Below are 16392 nucleotides of genomic sequence, written 5' to 3' on the forward strand. Positions count from 1 at the left end.
AATTGGCAACCAGAGATTCTAAAAGTCTGAAGTGGTATTTGGTGGAGCAGGGAACACAAAATGTAATTATTTTATTGATACAGGTACAGCATTTATGGGCACTTAAGGTTTAAACATATTTTGTTTGACTAGTATTTTATTTTATTTAAAAATAAATGTATTTTTCATTGTTTGTCTATTGCATACAATTTAATTCCTCTGACTCAGACTGCTCTTCTTAGGAAAAGGAATCACAAACTGCATGGATTATAGCACTGGGATTACACAGTATGCCAATCCTGGGATCTCATATTGTTTACAATGTGCACAGAGCGTGACAATGGAGCTCTATTTACAAACACTACTGACATGTCTTCTGCAATGGTAATAAACACCAGTATGGATGTGGAATTTCTCGATACCCTTTTGTACAGCTGGGGCTACATGCACCACACACACAACACAAGGCATGAAATACAAAAAGGGCTGTTCTAGGAAATGTGCAGTTCCATTCTGATCTCTCATTTATCTAAGAAAAATTAGAAATCCTTGCAACAGATCAAATAAGAAATTAGTCAGTCGCACTGTTCTTTCATTTTCTTCAAAACAATTACTTTTTTGCCATTTAAACAACAACAAAAGTATTGCATGTAACCTTCTAACCTGTTCTGGTTATCGAAGTTACATGGGAATCATGACAACTTCTTTATGTAGTAGGAACGAATCTGACTTCAGATATCGAGTTTTTTTTTGTTTGTTTTTTTGTTACTGATATGTGCAGTATCATCATGCAAAAATCAAAAGCCTAGTAGAAAGGGGACCCTCAAATAGAGGGCTATAGATGACTAGGAGTCTTGCAATGAAATTAAAAAAAAAATCAATAAATTATTTGAGATCATTTAAGAAACTTGAAAGAAAATAATCTTCAGGTGGCATAGAATTCAAACGACTGCCAACTTGTCCAGGAGAGGCCCAGAGAATTCGGCTTAATGAGGGATCAACAGGTAATTCTTGCCTAAATCTAAATTAGTAAAGAATTAACCAATTAAAACTGCATTGCAGTGCAAGGTAAGCTATAGTTTATCATTGAACATAAAGAGAAAGACCAGGTCTTCTGGAACAACGTAATGCAGCTTTTTCTCACTTAATGACTCACCTGCTTAACAGTAGCTCTCTGACAGGTACACCATACAAGAACTTTACCTGTATATGGAATGTTGGGTAAGTAGTAAGGGTTTAAAGAGACAGAAAAAGATGGGTTTGGGATGCTATTTAAATGAGCAGAAATTAGGAGCAAGCTGAATATGACGAGGAGATTTAGTTGGTATTACTGAATCATGGCTTTGTTCCTCAAATGATTGATCTGTTACCAATCCTAGGTATACTCTCTTTCAGAAAATCAAAGTAAAGCTACGTACACACTTCCAATTATTATCGTTGGAAAACGAACGACCCTGCACGATATCTACGAACGATCGTATAGCACCGATCCTGCACATAGAGATAACGACATGATCGTTCGTAGATATTGTACACACAATAGATACGATCGTTTGAGCGATAGAGGAACTATGTGCACGACAGGAATAATAGAATCAGCTTACACAGATAGAAAGGGCTGCTTAGGCTGGGACAGTGGTAATTATGGGTGATTTTACTTAACCTGAAATGGACTGGTGTAATGACAAAGGGCAGAACTTTACAAACTTGTTACAAGACAGTTTTATAGTACATTTTATAAAAGTCCCAGCTAGGAAAAATGGTCTGTTGGACTTGGTATTCTGAAACAAATTACAAATGCTCACATAAAAGAATATCCAGGTAGCAGTAACCAAAACATGACTTTATTTGGGTGGTAAACAAGAAGCACACAGCGGAAAGAAAAGAAAACTGGACTTTAAGAGAACATATTTTCCAATGCTGCTCTCTGGGACATAAACTGGAAGGAAATATAGTCATCAAAGAACAGAAATAGGAATGTTTCACATCAACTGTACGCAAACATGCAGCAAAACATTTCCCATGGGCAATAAGTTTAAAAGGCAAAACGTGAAACCTGTGTGGCTCACATTCAATGTTTATGAAAGCCATAAAGAATTAAAAAAATGTAAAAACAAAGTATCACTTTCATCATTTAACAAACGATATCAAAAGCAAAAAAGATTGCCATTTTTCAAAATTAACAGGTTGTGAAAGAGTAAAACATACCCCAAAAAATCTTTAAATGGTAAAAAGATCAAGTGTCAGCAAGTATGCCCTTTACAAAATAACAGCTTGAGACTGGGGACAAAGAAAAGGCAATTTTATTAAATACCTGGAGCTAAATACATTTACTCTTGTTTTTATTCCAGTATATGATGTTTTTTTTTTTCATAGGTACAGTTTCATTGAGCATATAATGTTTACCTGTTCAAATACACATAGAAACAAGTATATCCCAAAATGTGGTCAAGAAAAAACTTTGCAAAAAATCCATAAACAATAATCATGTTCAAACAACACAAATAAACTTCAAGGTATTTCCAGGATAAAATCAATGTATTATTTGATCCAAATGTACCCAACGCGTTTCGCAGGTAGAGCCTACTTCTTTAGGGAAAAGTATAGATCAGTGTAAAAGGTTACTATACACACAATCTCCAATTGAATAACTGTTACTGCCCTAGAAAAACTTTTTATTTTTAATGGTAATTACAATGTGCGTGTGTTAAAGAGCTCTAGAAGAGATATAATGTTTACCTAAAATCATGAACAAACAAAAATGTAATATAATATGGATTGCCAGTCCTCAGATGTGGTGGCTGCACACATACTTGTCCCAGGGGGACGACATACACTCACTGCACTGGGGTAAGAAGTGTTTAGGAGGCGTCAACTTTTCTTATTTTAAAATAACATAAGACTGTGATTTGTAACATTAGGAAGTAGAAGGAGCTGCTTGGGCCCCTGACATCATCAAAGGGTCACATATGATGTTCAGTAGGCACCAGGGAGATTATTATTAAAATTATTAATAAACAGGATTTATATAGCGCCAACATATTACACAGTGCTGTACATTAAACAGGGGTTGCAAATGACAGAGGAATACAGACAGTGACACAGGAGGAGAGGACCCTGCCCCGAAGAGCTTACAATCTAGTAGATGCCCACAGAAAGAGCTGTGAACAATACCAACAATAAAATGCTTTCAATGGCATGTTTCACAAACCAAATAAGAGCAATAAGATATATTGACAGTTAGGGTTTACATTCACTTCAACTGTCCGACAGGAAAGGTATATTTGTGCAGATGACCAGCCTTTAAAGTATATGTGATATTCAATGGTCACGCCAGTTGGTGTTATTAAATGACCATTTTCTACCATCTCCTATAGAATACAGTCAGTGGATCCGCAGATGTAATGCAGGATCAGGCAGCTGCTGTTGAGAGAAGGGATTTTCAGGTGGCGCAATCTGCCCATACATAGCCAGCTCCACTATGTTTTCTCTCGTAATGCTATGAACACCAATGCTCTTCTCACCCTCTCCAAACTTGTGGCAATGGCATGCTCTGCATTCCTTCCATCCAGATTATTTTCTCAGCTACAAGTTCCAGCTCGGCAGACTGCATCTTAATTACAGGGGAATTTTTGTTGTATAAACTACAAAATTTGAGCGTTGCCTTTATTTCCCCAAACGTTTGAAGATGTGTAAAAGGGGAGGAGGCCGTTACGCATACCGAAGAGGACGACACCGAGTAGAAGAAAAAGACACGCCAAGTTAAGGCGGAACTATAGTGTTCTTCGGTGCTATGGTTTTGAGGATGATTATGTGATGGTTGAAGATCCTTTCAAGTCTCAAAAATCGCTTCCACATGAAAACTTTAAAGCTAAACTCCAGTCTTAAGTTTATTTATACAGAGTGCTCTCCTGTCTTAAATATGTTAGCGTGCTTTTTTAGAAGTGTTAGAAGCTTCCCCTTTATCCCTACATCAGTTCTTTTCTTGGACTGATAAATCATCATCATAATTAAGCCCTCTCATCAACAATGCTGTCCATGAACCACCTCAGTGTTTTTAGGTGGTTACTGAAACGTTTGGTGATAATACCACGTGTGTACAGCTTCTTCTCACCCAGCCTAAAACATTTTCTAGGGTGAACACTGCAACCCCATTCATCTACTGGTCAGTTTAGTCCCACGGATTAGTTACTTTTCCCAACGACTAATACGATACTACTATGCTTTATCGGTAGCCGTGAGAAGGTGTTTTATCAGCTTGTGAAAAAGCAAACTGAAGTATACCAAATCAACTAATCACAATCATCTTTTATTGTTTGCTATAGAAAACATGAACTATTATGCATCAGTGTTCTACCCCTAGTTCCTTTTAGCTGGGTGCACCACCCAGCACCTTTTAGTAACCACCTAACTGTTTTTGGGTGGTTACTGAAAAGTTGGGTCACAACACAGGGGCAGTGAACAGATGGGGCATAATATTTCAGAGGATGAAAAAAGACTCATACTAAGAGGAGGGGCATTGAAACCTTGAAACTAAATAGTTTTTAAAGCCGACAGAATGATAGGGGGTTAGTAGCTTCTCACCCAATTACAAAAAAATTTTTAGGGAATAATGAGCATTATACAGTCATTTTATAGCAGCAACATGCCTTCAGCTACCAGGTACATTTTGTGCAAAACTGTGTCTTTTCTTCATGCATGTGACCATAATCACTCAAGTTCAATAAGACTTATGCACTTCTCCCTCTTCCATTTCTCAGTGGTTTCTGAGGATCAAGGGGAATATGACTATAGAGGACTCAACTGGTTCTGTCAAGGGCCTATTTATTATTATTACACAGTATTTATATAGCGATGACATATTACGCAGCTCTGTCAGCTACAAAGTAATGTCACTAGCTGTCTCTCAAAGGGGCTCACAATTTAATGTCCCTACCATAGTCATATGTCATTATCACAGTCTAAGGTCACCCATTTTTTGGGTGGAAGCTAAATAACCTAACTGTATGTTTTTGGAATGTGGGAGGAAACCGGAGTACCTGGAGGAAACCTACACAAACCACAGAGAGAACCTGCAAACTCGAAGGCCACAGTTCTAACCTCTGAGCCACCGTGCCGCCCGTATCCACGCGATTGTTGTAAACTTGGTTTTATTGGCATAGCTACACCTTTAGCCCTTATTATCTTAGGTTTATAGACATTGAGTATCCCTTTCTCCAGACCCTGCGACTTGAGCCTCTATTTCTCCAAGTGTTCATGGATGTTATTGCACGTTGCGTATTTCTTTCTCCCTTACCTCTATTTAGTTATGTGAAAATTCTTTATATTGTCTATCTTATTTTGTACAAGGGTACACATCGATACAGACTTGATTATTGGCTTTTCTTTTTATTTTTGATCTTTGTTTTTGCCAAATTTCTCACATTATACGTTTAAACTTCTCAGCTTTTTTGTATTCATCAGCGTTATGTTAGATATTGGGCCTTCTGTATCATTGCACTGTACCCTACACATTGTTTGTATTGATCTTTCTATATTTTGTTATTACATTTTGCTAATATATATATTTATATTGTATTCTTGTTTTATCTTTCAAAAGAACTACTACTACTTTAATTAAAAAAAAAAAAAAAAATAAGCCTTATGAAGACACTAGATTGTTGTCTACCTGGGACGATTGTTTGTTATTATCTTGTTTGGAAATATCTAGACGATGAAGCAGGGTGCCCCTTTCTCCCCTCTACATTGAACAGATCAGTGCAAGTTCATTCTACTGTCTCTAGAAACAATCATTTCCAGCTTATTGACTGTATGTAGTATAGGTTTTGCAGAAAATACAATGCAAATACTGACAGTCTGAGAAAAGATGAGATAAATTATACATGGCTGAACCAAAGCCAAGCCACAAAGAGACATAAATCTCATACAAAGATATCCAAAATAAGTAAAACATCACATTGGGCCTCGGTTCTAACTACCAAAGGGAAGAAAAGTGAAGGTTTGCTTGTGGCAACCACATTCAACCTTTAATTTATTTTAGTGTAGTGTAAGAAATAAAAGCCTCAAAAAGACAACATAGACACATTTCTTTTCTTTCTGGTCTTACACATCAGTCTTCTGCAAAATACAAGTTCTAAATTCAGAGAGGGGATAATGTGAGAAATTTGTTGAAAGGGCTAAAAATTCAAAACTACTTTTGCAAAGTGCGAACCTGTCTTCCATGCATACAAAGATTTCCTCTGTCCTAACATAGGTTACTTTGCTTTTTTTAATAGCAGATTCTGCATTACAAGCATTAGAAGCTTGCTCCACCTCCCTCCTTAATATTTGCCCTATTTATTGGTTGTTAGGTTAATATCATTGTGAACAAGCCATTTGCTCCACATCAACTTCCCATATTCCATTGACATAGAATGATGGGAAATGTAGAGACTGGTACATCCACCAAAGTGATAAGTGGCATCTAAACAGCTCCACCCACAATTTCTGGGAATTATACAGTATATACTCCAGAGAGTAATGTCATCACTATTGTCTTGAAAGAATTCCCCAACAGTAATGTAGGAGGAGTATAAACAGCAATAGGCTGGAGTCCTGCTTTAAGGATGATTTTAGCAGGTTGGCTGTGAAGGGGAAAGAAGGAATGGGGGATGAAGAGAAAAAAGTAGAAGAAATGCCAGAAATGTTGAAATGTTTGCTCTTCTATTGCATTTATGTGCAGTATTTTCAGTTCCAGTGAAATCTGGCCAATGGCAAAGCCTTTATGAGTGATTCTAAAGTGTTTGACCTAGGATTCCATTCCCCACCTCTTTAAGCACAAAACCCACCTGCACAGACTCCATTGTATGTTACAATATATTTACAAAACTCTATTCCATACACTGTACTTTGCACACTCCATATACTCCACCCTATATACTGTGCTGTTCAATAAATACTCCATACCACTTCACTATGTACATAGGTTCTTTATTTTAACATCTATACCACTCAGCTCTTCAAACTGTGCTGTACATCATACGCGCCATCCCTGTCTAATTCTGTTTTTTTTAAAGGGGTGCTAAATTAAATATTTCAGGTTCAGTTTTAAATGTTTAAAAGATAAATATGTACAGAGGTATCCTATATGTAAAGGACATGTTACCCTTAAACCCAATCATTACTAGGGGGTACCCCTGATCATCAGAACCTCATCTTTAAAAAAAGATAATTTAAGCAGAATAAAAGTAAACAGAAATCTGCTTTACCACCCTGTGTAATAATGCCATACATACAAATCACAGGTGATCATTATGGTTAATCCAAGCTAGAGGGAAAAAGGCTTAAAAATCGGTGGTCTGTGGCTCGTGAACAATAAACAACTCTGATGGAAGACAGTGTGTTTTAAGACTTTTTTTTTTTTTTTTAACAACTTTCCTGTGCTGTCTCTTAAAGAACACTGCTGTTGCTCCTTAGGCTAAATGTGGCCCAGAGTCATTCATCCCAATTCATGTGAGCCCAGACTGTCATGGACACACCACCAGTTGTGGGTTATCACATTAAAATATGACCCATTTTAAGTCATTTTAGCATTATATAAAAAAGGATGGCTATCTCTTTAAAATAAAATATATATTTTTTTTTTACCTAATACTTTTTAAACATTTTTTTTTTGGGAGGACCCCTCTCTCCTCCTTATAAAGACTGAATGGGACCCTCCTGGAATATATATGTCATGTATCCCAGGAGACTTGGGGTTGCTCTTAAGCATGTCCGATCTTGGACCCAGAACGAAAAAGAAAAGTACCGATCTTACATTTTCAGGAAACGTCACCTGATCTTGAGCCTGCACAGTGCAAGACTGGGTGATGTAATAAGAAGAAGGGAGAAGACAGAAGAAGATGGCCGCGCCTGCTGGTTCCTCTGCACCGGAAAGAAGAAGACGGCACGGGACTGACTGGAATCGGATTGCAGAGAGATTGAGGGCTCTTCAAAAGTTAAGGTAAGTGTAGTTTTTTTTTTATTTAAAGAAAGTTCCACTTTAAAATCACAGTACACAGCTGTAGAGTTGACCCCTGATCAATAGAAGTGTGTCCATCACATAACCAGGAACACTTGTATGTACCTAAACAATGTAAAGAAAAATACAGTGCCAACTGTAGATGGGATGCATTGGGGGAAGATGGGATGCATTGCCCAAACTGGAGTGGGCCTATAGCTCTTACCTTTTTTTGGACTTACTGCCACTACATTCATTAGATCCCAAATGAGATTTAAGCACTACCAATTGGCATTAGAGAGACCTTAAACGTAAAAATTACAAAAAGCATACAGGTTTTTTTTCATGAAATTTAAGTGATTGTATTATTTTGTTTTTTCAATAGAAGTGACTCCATAACTGGTAGTCACTTCACAAACTAGGATCATTTTTTTTTATTTTTCTGTCCCTTTAAAGAAAACACAACTGATGAGTCAGTGATGTAAACAAGCCATTGACATTCCCACCATGAGTTCATTTTAGATGTCCATATTGCCTCATTATAGGATGAAGAATTCATAAAATCCTTCTTAAGCTGACAAAGCTTCAGATTACTGAACCCCCCACTGCGGGATTGTCAGTGCAGATGGAAGCAACATCAAAGCATCTCTTTTACCAGCAATATACAAACAACCCCCCTTCCCCAATAGTCTCCCTTTTCTTACCTCCATTCTTAGCTACTGTCCTGAAGCATCTCCAGAAGAGTCGTAGAAAGGACGCCCTGTTATGAGGAGTGCACTGAACAAAGGAGTAATCTCTGAACAAGACATGGGTGCCCTGAGACACGCTGGTGAAACTATGAGGGAAGAGAAATAGACACAGGTTATGTGAAAATAATGACAGCATAAAGTATATGTAAGACCTAAGAATAAATATCTCCTATTAGCTCCCTTCCGGAAGATCCACTAAATTAGTGTTTCTCAACTAGGTCACATTAAGGTCTTTTTGGCTATCAGTAGGGGTGGCATTCCCTGACCTGAGGGGCACAAACTGCTCATTGCTCAAGGAACCCCAAGCAACCTCTGGTGGAACCCTGGTTAAAAAACACTGCTCTAGAAGATGAAGTTTCTGGAGTTTACAGAGGACAACTGGGCGACACCACTTCTTATTATTTAAGTCCCAAAAAAATGCACTGTGTATTTTTTAAAGGGATCTCAAAAAAACAGCTTAGACCAAGCCTTTGTTCTGCATTTTAACACTTTTGCTTTGGTAGCCGTGAGTTTGAATGCAAAAGGCAGAATTGTACCCCATACCTTAACAAAAAGCCCTAATATTTACCTTATTCATCGCTTAATGTCTAAAATCTAACATATCTATTTCAGCTCACCAATCTGTAGATATAGTAGCTGCAATAATTTTATTTTTTCAAGCTAAATACATTTTTTGCAAGTACAGGAAAATACACATTGACCCTGCCTGCTTGTATCTTTTGCACTGAACTGCAATTTTAGGCAATGTTTTATCTGCTCCTCACAGTTTTTTTCTGTGATCCACAGAACACCTTACCAAACCACATGCACATAAGGAAAGAAAGAGGCGTTTGTAGTCCAAATCAGGACACTGTTGTTCATCTATAGATTCAGTGAGGTGACCTTGTTAATACAAGTTACGTAGGCAGACCCATAGTTGTCGCCATCAAGATGCCCTCCCTGAGAATGCCATACAGTCATTGATTAGTGCAGTTTTTCTCAACCAGAGTTCCTCGAGCAATGAATAATTTGTTCCTCTAAGATCAGTTTAATAGATACCAATAATCTTTTTGGCTATCTATACGAAAGATCATTTCCAACAACAAATATTGAACGTGTGTACCCAGCCTTGGTGCTTACACACAGGGAGTAACTTTTAAAAAGCTACAGATCAGAAGAACAAACTAAACGTCACTCAGTTAGGGTTTACATGTACTTTAAAGTAAAGCAAATTGGATTTAATGTAGGGGCTTTACAGGAAAAAAAAATAAGGAAAAGTTGTTTTCCTTTAATCTTGGCAAACCGTCATGTATTCCTTGCAAGAGCATAGCCATTTCTTATTAGCTTAGTAGCGCAGCTTTGGCACATAATGTAGAAAAGCCAGATACTCTATGCCAAATCTGTACTTTGGACAGGAATTTCAATCCTTCCTTCCTTAGATTTGCCTGCCAAACATAAGAGTTACCCGATTATCAGCAAAGGTACTTGTGGAATACAATTCCTAGACACCTGTGTTGCTCAGGACACAGGAGATAGACGGTGAGCCGTGATAGAAGGATGGAAATTAAAAGTGCATGTACAACGTGCCCTGCGCAGCTACCCATGCCCCAGGCGAAGGAACGTCTTTCAAAAAGCTCCATTGTCTTCAAGTGTTTTGAAATTAGGAGAGGGCGCTCTGCCAGGAAGGAAGAATCGTTTAAGCAATCTCAGGAACCTGTAGACATGTAACATAAAAGGTCATGGGATGCCAGGTACCAAGTCTTACTCAAACCTCTGCGCCAAGCCAACAAGTCTTAACTATTTCTCCTAACAGAAAATAGGCGTCCAACCACCGGTTCCCCCTCGAGGAGAAAAAAGCAACACCGAGCTACAAAGAGCAGCAAATTATCATGAGACTGAAACAAAACAAGAACACCACACAAAATAACAAAGACGTGGCAATCAAACAGAAAGAAGACAATTGGTAATTTATACATTAGAAACACAACACACAGCAGCTCGGAGGGAGCTTGTGTCAGATCAAGAGATAAATATCACCCACAAGAAAAAACATTATTCAAAGAGCATCGGTCACAAAAATAAATAAGAGGAAATGACAATAATTACATTTAGGGCCCATGGTGTTGAACCGAATGACTGAGACCTTCTGGTTGAACAGAAAACTGCTGCTGTGTGGCCAGGAAAGGAAAATCCGCAGTGTGGGCAACAAGTTTTGAACTTGATGCAGTGCAGATCATCAGGATGAGCAGCCAAACACGACATGTCGCATCTGAGAACCATGCTGCAAGTTGCTGCAGCCATGTCCAAAAAAAGGGTCCCAGCTGCTCCATTCACTTGAACATAATTATATTTGCTTTAAATTTAGAAAAAAATGAGCGGAAGAGCAGACTCATGTATACATTTCTGCAGTGATTTGAGATGTTGAGGGCAAAGCTTGCAGCAGATCTACTAATATGTACTAAACCAAGGTCCACCTGTAAAATAAGTGCGTTTTTCATTTTGGACAATCTGGGAGCAGTTACTATGTCAACTTTTGTTCATGTGGTATTAAGAGATTCTGTCACCAAGTTAAAGCATGGTGGCTCAGAGGTTAGTACTCTGTCCTTTGCAACATTAGGTCCCAGGTTCAAATCTCGGCCAGGACTCTAGCTGCATGGAGTTTGCAAGTTCTCCCAATGATTGCGTGGGTTTCCTCCGGGTACTTCACTTTCCTCCCACGTTCCAAAAACATGCAGTTAGGTTGATTGGCTTCCCCCCAAAATTTACTTTAGACTGTATTAATGACATATGACTATGGTAGGGGTATTGTGGGTAGGTAGATTGTGAGCCCTTTGAGGGACAGTTAGTGACATGACTATGGATTTTATAAAGCGCTGCGTAAACACTTTTCTTTTAACTTGCAACGTGCCTCAGGACTTGCTTAATGCTTTGAGTATATTTGCTTGACTATATTTGGAAATTTAGACAATTGTTTGACTGTATTTGGAGGAGTCAATTCTCTAGCACAGCCCTCTTCTTGCACATTTGGTCTGTGTTGGTACATTGAATTTATTGTCGGGATTGGGATGATATGAGCTATGTGACATGGCATGTAATTCTGCTGGAAGTAGTCATTAGAATTTAGATAAAAAGAAATATGGTTATGTGTCACCTTAAGAATGATTGTAAGATATCAGGAAAGCCACATCCCTAGTACTTGGAAAAAAAACCTTTTTCTTTAAATACCTAAGGGTATTTAAAGAAAAAGTAGGGAATTCCTGGGCTGCTGAGTTCTTTATAACTTTCTCTCGGACAGCTAACTCCCTGAAGAAGCAGTTTCACCTGTGAAACACGTTGTAAATGATTTATGGCCAGCCTATTTTTAGTAATCTCAGTCACCATATTTTATATTTATGCACACGTTTTATGTATTTAATTTTCTGTTTTGTTTTATGGAAACGGTTTTGAATAAAATTTGACAACCTTTTAAATAAATGCCAGGAATTCCCTATTTTTTCTTTCAATACCCATATTACTAAGAAGGTATTTATTTAATTTTTTTGTCCTTTATTAGAAGATGGATACACTGTGGTCATAAAAGAACAGACATGATCAGCAACAATACTAAGGCAGGCTGTGGCTTTTAAACAATGCTTAGTTAGTACTAAGGGCAACACAGTATGCCAAGAAAAAAATTCCCCACACCACCACTCCACCAACCTGAACAATTGAAACAAGGCAGGATGGATCCATGCTTTCATGTTGTTAAAGCCAAAGTCTGATCCCAACATCTGAATAATATGGCCAAAACCAAGATATTCCAATCATCTTTAGCAAGGACCTCTTCCTGATTTCTTAAAGTGTACCTAAACTCAGAATTTTCACTTAACATAAAAGGGTAGACAACCCTTTCATGTAAGGTAAAAATGCTGTTTGTGTTTTTTTTTCTTTCTTTAAGTGCATCACCGTTTATAAAAAAAAAAAAAAAAAGAAGGTGCAGGACCAACCCCTTAATTCTTGATGGCATAGAATGAATGGAAGCGGAAAGCCTCCCGGGATACCTACGTTACGTATCCCAGGAGGTTTTGGCTGCTCCTTCTACGCATGCCCAAGTATCTCGGACATGCGTAAAAGGAGTCCTTTCTCCAAAAGGGAAAGTAATTACCGATCTCATGTTTGTGTAGTGAGATAGGCAAGTTTTTTTTCCCATCTACATCACCCAATCTCGCGCCTGCATTAGGTGATGTAGGAAGAAGAATCCGGAAGATCAGAGAGAAGGTGGCGGCGCCTAGCATGACGGCCTGAAGACGGATACCGAGACAATGCGGGAACCGACTGAAGAAACCTCTGGACGGATTGACTGCTCTATGGGATTGAAGATAGGTGTATTACTTTTGTTTTGGGTAGTTTTTGGGTTTACTTCCTCTTCCACATTCTGTGCTGGTCAAATTCCTCCTCCCCTCACATTACCCCTCTACATAACCTTTAGACAGCTGGGGAAAGAGCGAAGGGGAATACTATAGCATTTAATTATAGTGACAGCTCTGAGTCTCCTGGGCCTGCTGATATCACATACAAGATGGTAACACCCAAAAGTCTTGTGGCTTTTGCATGTTATATAAAGGAAGGCTTCTACAGGTAAACAAAATGTAAAAAAGCATTAAATGCAGACAATCTTTTTGGGGGAATATTGGTGCTATAAATGGCTTAGTAACAGGTTCTCTGTTCCCCATAATTATAAACCTGTTGCTGAAACTGCTTGGAAAGTGTTATCTAGACGTGAACAATAATGTTTGTCTTACTTGACAACTTGACTAAGATCACACAAATATTAAGACTAACCTGTTCATGTGATGACAAAACTTCTGTGCAATTTTACTGCAGACAGAACAGCATTATCACAATGTTTTAGGAGGCGAGAAACTTAACAGACCTACTAGCAGAATCAACAGCAAAACACAACATTTTTGAACATACAATGACAGCTGCAATGTATTTTCTTGTTACTCCAGTACTAAATGTTGGTACCTAAAGTTGTCCTTTGGCAGATTGTCACGGCATGGCAAATATCTGCCCAATGATCAATGATATGATTGCACAGTCTATGCTAGTAGACACGCCAGCCATGGTGTAAACGTATCCTGAGATACCGAAAAGTGAAATCTGGCTGCTGTGCCAGTCTGCTACAGAGACATTTTAGACTAAACATTAACTTGAAGCTTGAATTTGTACTGCCGATTACAGCCTTAACATCTAACATCATCTTGTATATGAGACACAAGGATTCTTGCTTTTATGTGTATACACTACAAGAAAGACAATATAGCTCCCAAATGTCCCTCATATGAAGAGTCTAATCCTAGTTTGAAAGCAAACTCCTCTGTCTTTCTGTTCTCCCTATTTGTTTCTTTGGTTTATAGACCTTTATAAAAAGGTGTTTAAAAAGTATTATACTACTCCCCGGCTTTCCAATCTTTTTACTTCTGGGTCAGACTGCATATTTTCCAACATCCAATGGGCAGAGAAACATGCATAAAGTTTGCAGCATGGGCATGGTCCATTTAGTCCCTACAGTGAAAGCTGAATAAAAAAACTCAACAAAAGCATTCTTGATGTACTTACTGCACACAAAAGCAATAGCCCTTGTGCCAAAAAAAAAAAAAAAAAATTAATGTGTACCTTTAAAGTAACACAAAGTATGTATTGTACAGAGTGCAGGGGTCAGGAATGTTTGATACACAAAATGCAGGGGTAAAAGCAATGTACAGCTCAGGGAACAAAGTGCAGAATTCAGGAGTATGTAATGTACATTGTGCAGGAGTCGGGAGTATAGTGAACAACATTCTGTAGGATTTATTCCACCAACTTTATTCATAGCACAGCAGTGCCCCTGAGATACTGTAAAAGCACACAAATTGTATACATACATACGCACCTTGAATAACACACATAGCAGCTGTATCTTCGAGCATGGCTGGCTGTCTGTTTAGCCTCTTCAGTTCCTTTTTTCTGGGCCATTCCAGACCTTATACACAATGATTTAGGGTATGCACAAACTGTTTAATATATTACAGTGCAAACAAAGCCAGCACTGAAAGTCTTAATCCTGGCTTGGCCAGAAGCAGAGAGTAATAGGTGACTTACCGTGCTGGGTTTGTTTGCAATTTACAGCAATGAGCGGATTTAGTGTATGAAGTTCAGATCCATATGCAAAGCAAAATGACTTGATGGGGCTGGGTTATTGCCCACAGGCCCTATGTTGGCCACCGCAGTAATAAAATAACCTGTTCATGCATGCTCTAGATCAGGGGCCGGCAAACTACGGCCATTAGGCCAGTTGAGGCCTAGCTGGTACTTCATTCGGCCTAACGCCCCCTGGCCGATCCGCCGGCAACCCACTCTAGGAACTACTTGAGCCACTGAAGCTCCGGAGCATTGCATACGGAGGACAGGGATTTCACTTCAGGGGGCGTCCCCTGGTGGAGGGGGGACCCATTGGGGGGGGGGGGTTCAGCCTAGTGTGGTCCTGCCCACCCCATAAATAAAACTTTGCCGACCCCTGCTCTAAATCATCGCATTTGGCATTTTGAAAAGTTGGATCAAAAGGAAAAGTAATGGTAAAAAAAAAAAAAAAAAACACCTGTGTTGTGTGCTTAATCAGGCTGTTCACAAATAGGATTTGGTAAAAAAAAAAAAAAATTTGGATTTCCTTAAGGTGATGTCACACAAGCGATCCAGGTACTGGTGATAACTAGTGACAAGATTGATGACACTGTTCTGTTTCTATGGAGTTGCTCCCTTGCTAGCTAAGAGAACAAGATGTTGCTCCCTCACTAGTAAAGGATATTCAGCCGTGTCCCAATTCAGAGTATAGATATTCCATAGAAACAAGTGAAAATATCTCCCAGGTAATTCTGCTTTGCCTGTGATCAGATTTGCCTGTGTAATCAGATCGGCCTCGTGTAACTGATCTCTCTCCTGATGGTGCCTGAATAGTTTTGGTACATATGTCACTTGGCAAAGCAAGAACAGTAACATTTCTGGCCTTTCAAGTAATCACAGACACTACTTATCTTTTTGCTGTCTGACTGAGCATCTGACTGCCTGATTTAATAATAATAATGTCCAATGATATAAATATTTTTTTTACCAGAGATTCCCTGAAGCCTAAAAAATTCTTTTATTGGTCCCTTGAAAGAATTGAAAACTTAAGACTGGTTTACTTTTTTATTGCTTGTCAATAATTTAAATACAAAGGGGTTCTTTGCACACTTTGTGCTAAATGATTCTCATATGCCATACCACAGAAATTTGGTAAATGTGTTTACTGGTCAGACCATATCTGGAATATGCAGTCCAGTTTTGGGCACCAGTTCAAAAAGGACATTGTGGAATTGGAGAGAGTACAGAGAAGGGCAACTAAACTAGAAAGAGGAATGGAGGAGCTCAGTTATGAGGAGTGATTAGCTGAACTGAATCTTTTCTCCCTTGAGAAGAGACGTAAAGGGGGGATATGATCACCCTGTATAAATATATAAATGGTCCAAATAGAGAACTCTCTTCCCAAATATTTACTTTGAGATCATTACAAAGGACAGGAGAGCACTCGTTGCTTCTGGAGGAAAAGAAGTTTAGGCTCCGGATAAGGAAGGGATTCTTCACTGTAAGGTCTGTGAAAATGTGGAATTGGCTCCCTCAGGAAGTAGATTCAGCAACTACTATAGATTG

At 38.6% G+C, this 16392-nt stretch overlaps 1 protein-coding gene across 3 annotated transcripts in view; it reads right to left on the bottom strand.

Annotated features, from left to right (window-relative positions):
- Positions 1 to 16392, bottom strand: part of CSTPP1 (centriolar satellite-associated tubulin polyglutamylase complex regulator 1) — a 97773-nt gene that overhangs the window by 31482 nt on the left and 49899 nt on the right. For 2 of the 3 annotated variants that reach the window (XM_072422007.1, XM_072422008.1), the window contains exon 3: positions 8662 to 8792. The exons of the other annotated variant lie outside the window; for it this stretch is intronic. In XM_072422007.1, coding sequence (XP_072278108.1) covers positions 8662 to 8792 — 131 coding nt within the window. The remainder of the gene's footprint in view (positions 1 to 8661; positions 8793 to 16392) is intronic. 3 annotated transcript variants of the gene reach the window in all.

Source organism: Pyxicephalus adspersus, chromosome 9 (assembly GCF_032062135.1).
Source record: "Pyxicephalus adspersus chromosome 9, UCB_Pads_2.0, whole genome shotgun sequence".
Classification (NCBI taxonomy): domain Eukaryota; kingdom Metazoa; phylum Chordata; class Amphibia; order Anura; family Pyxicephalidae; genus Pyxicephalus; species Pyxicephalus adspersus.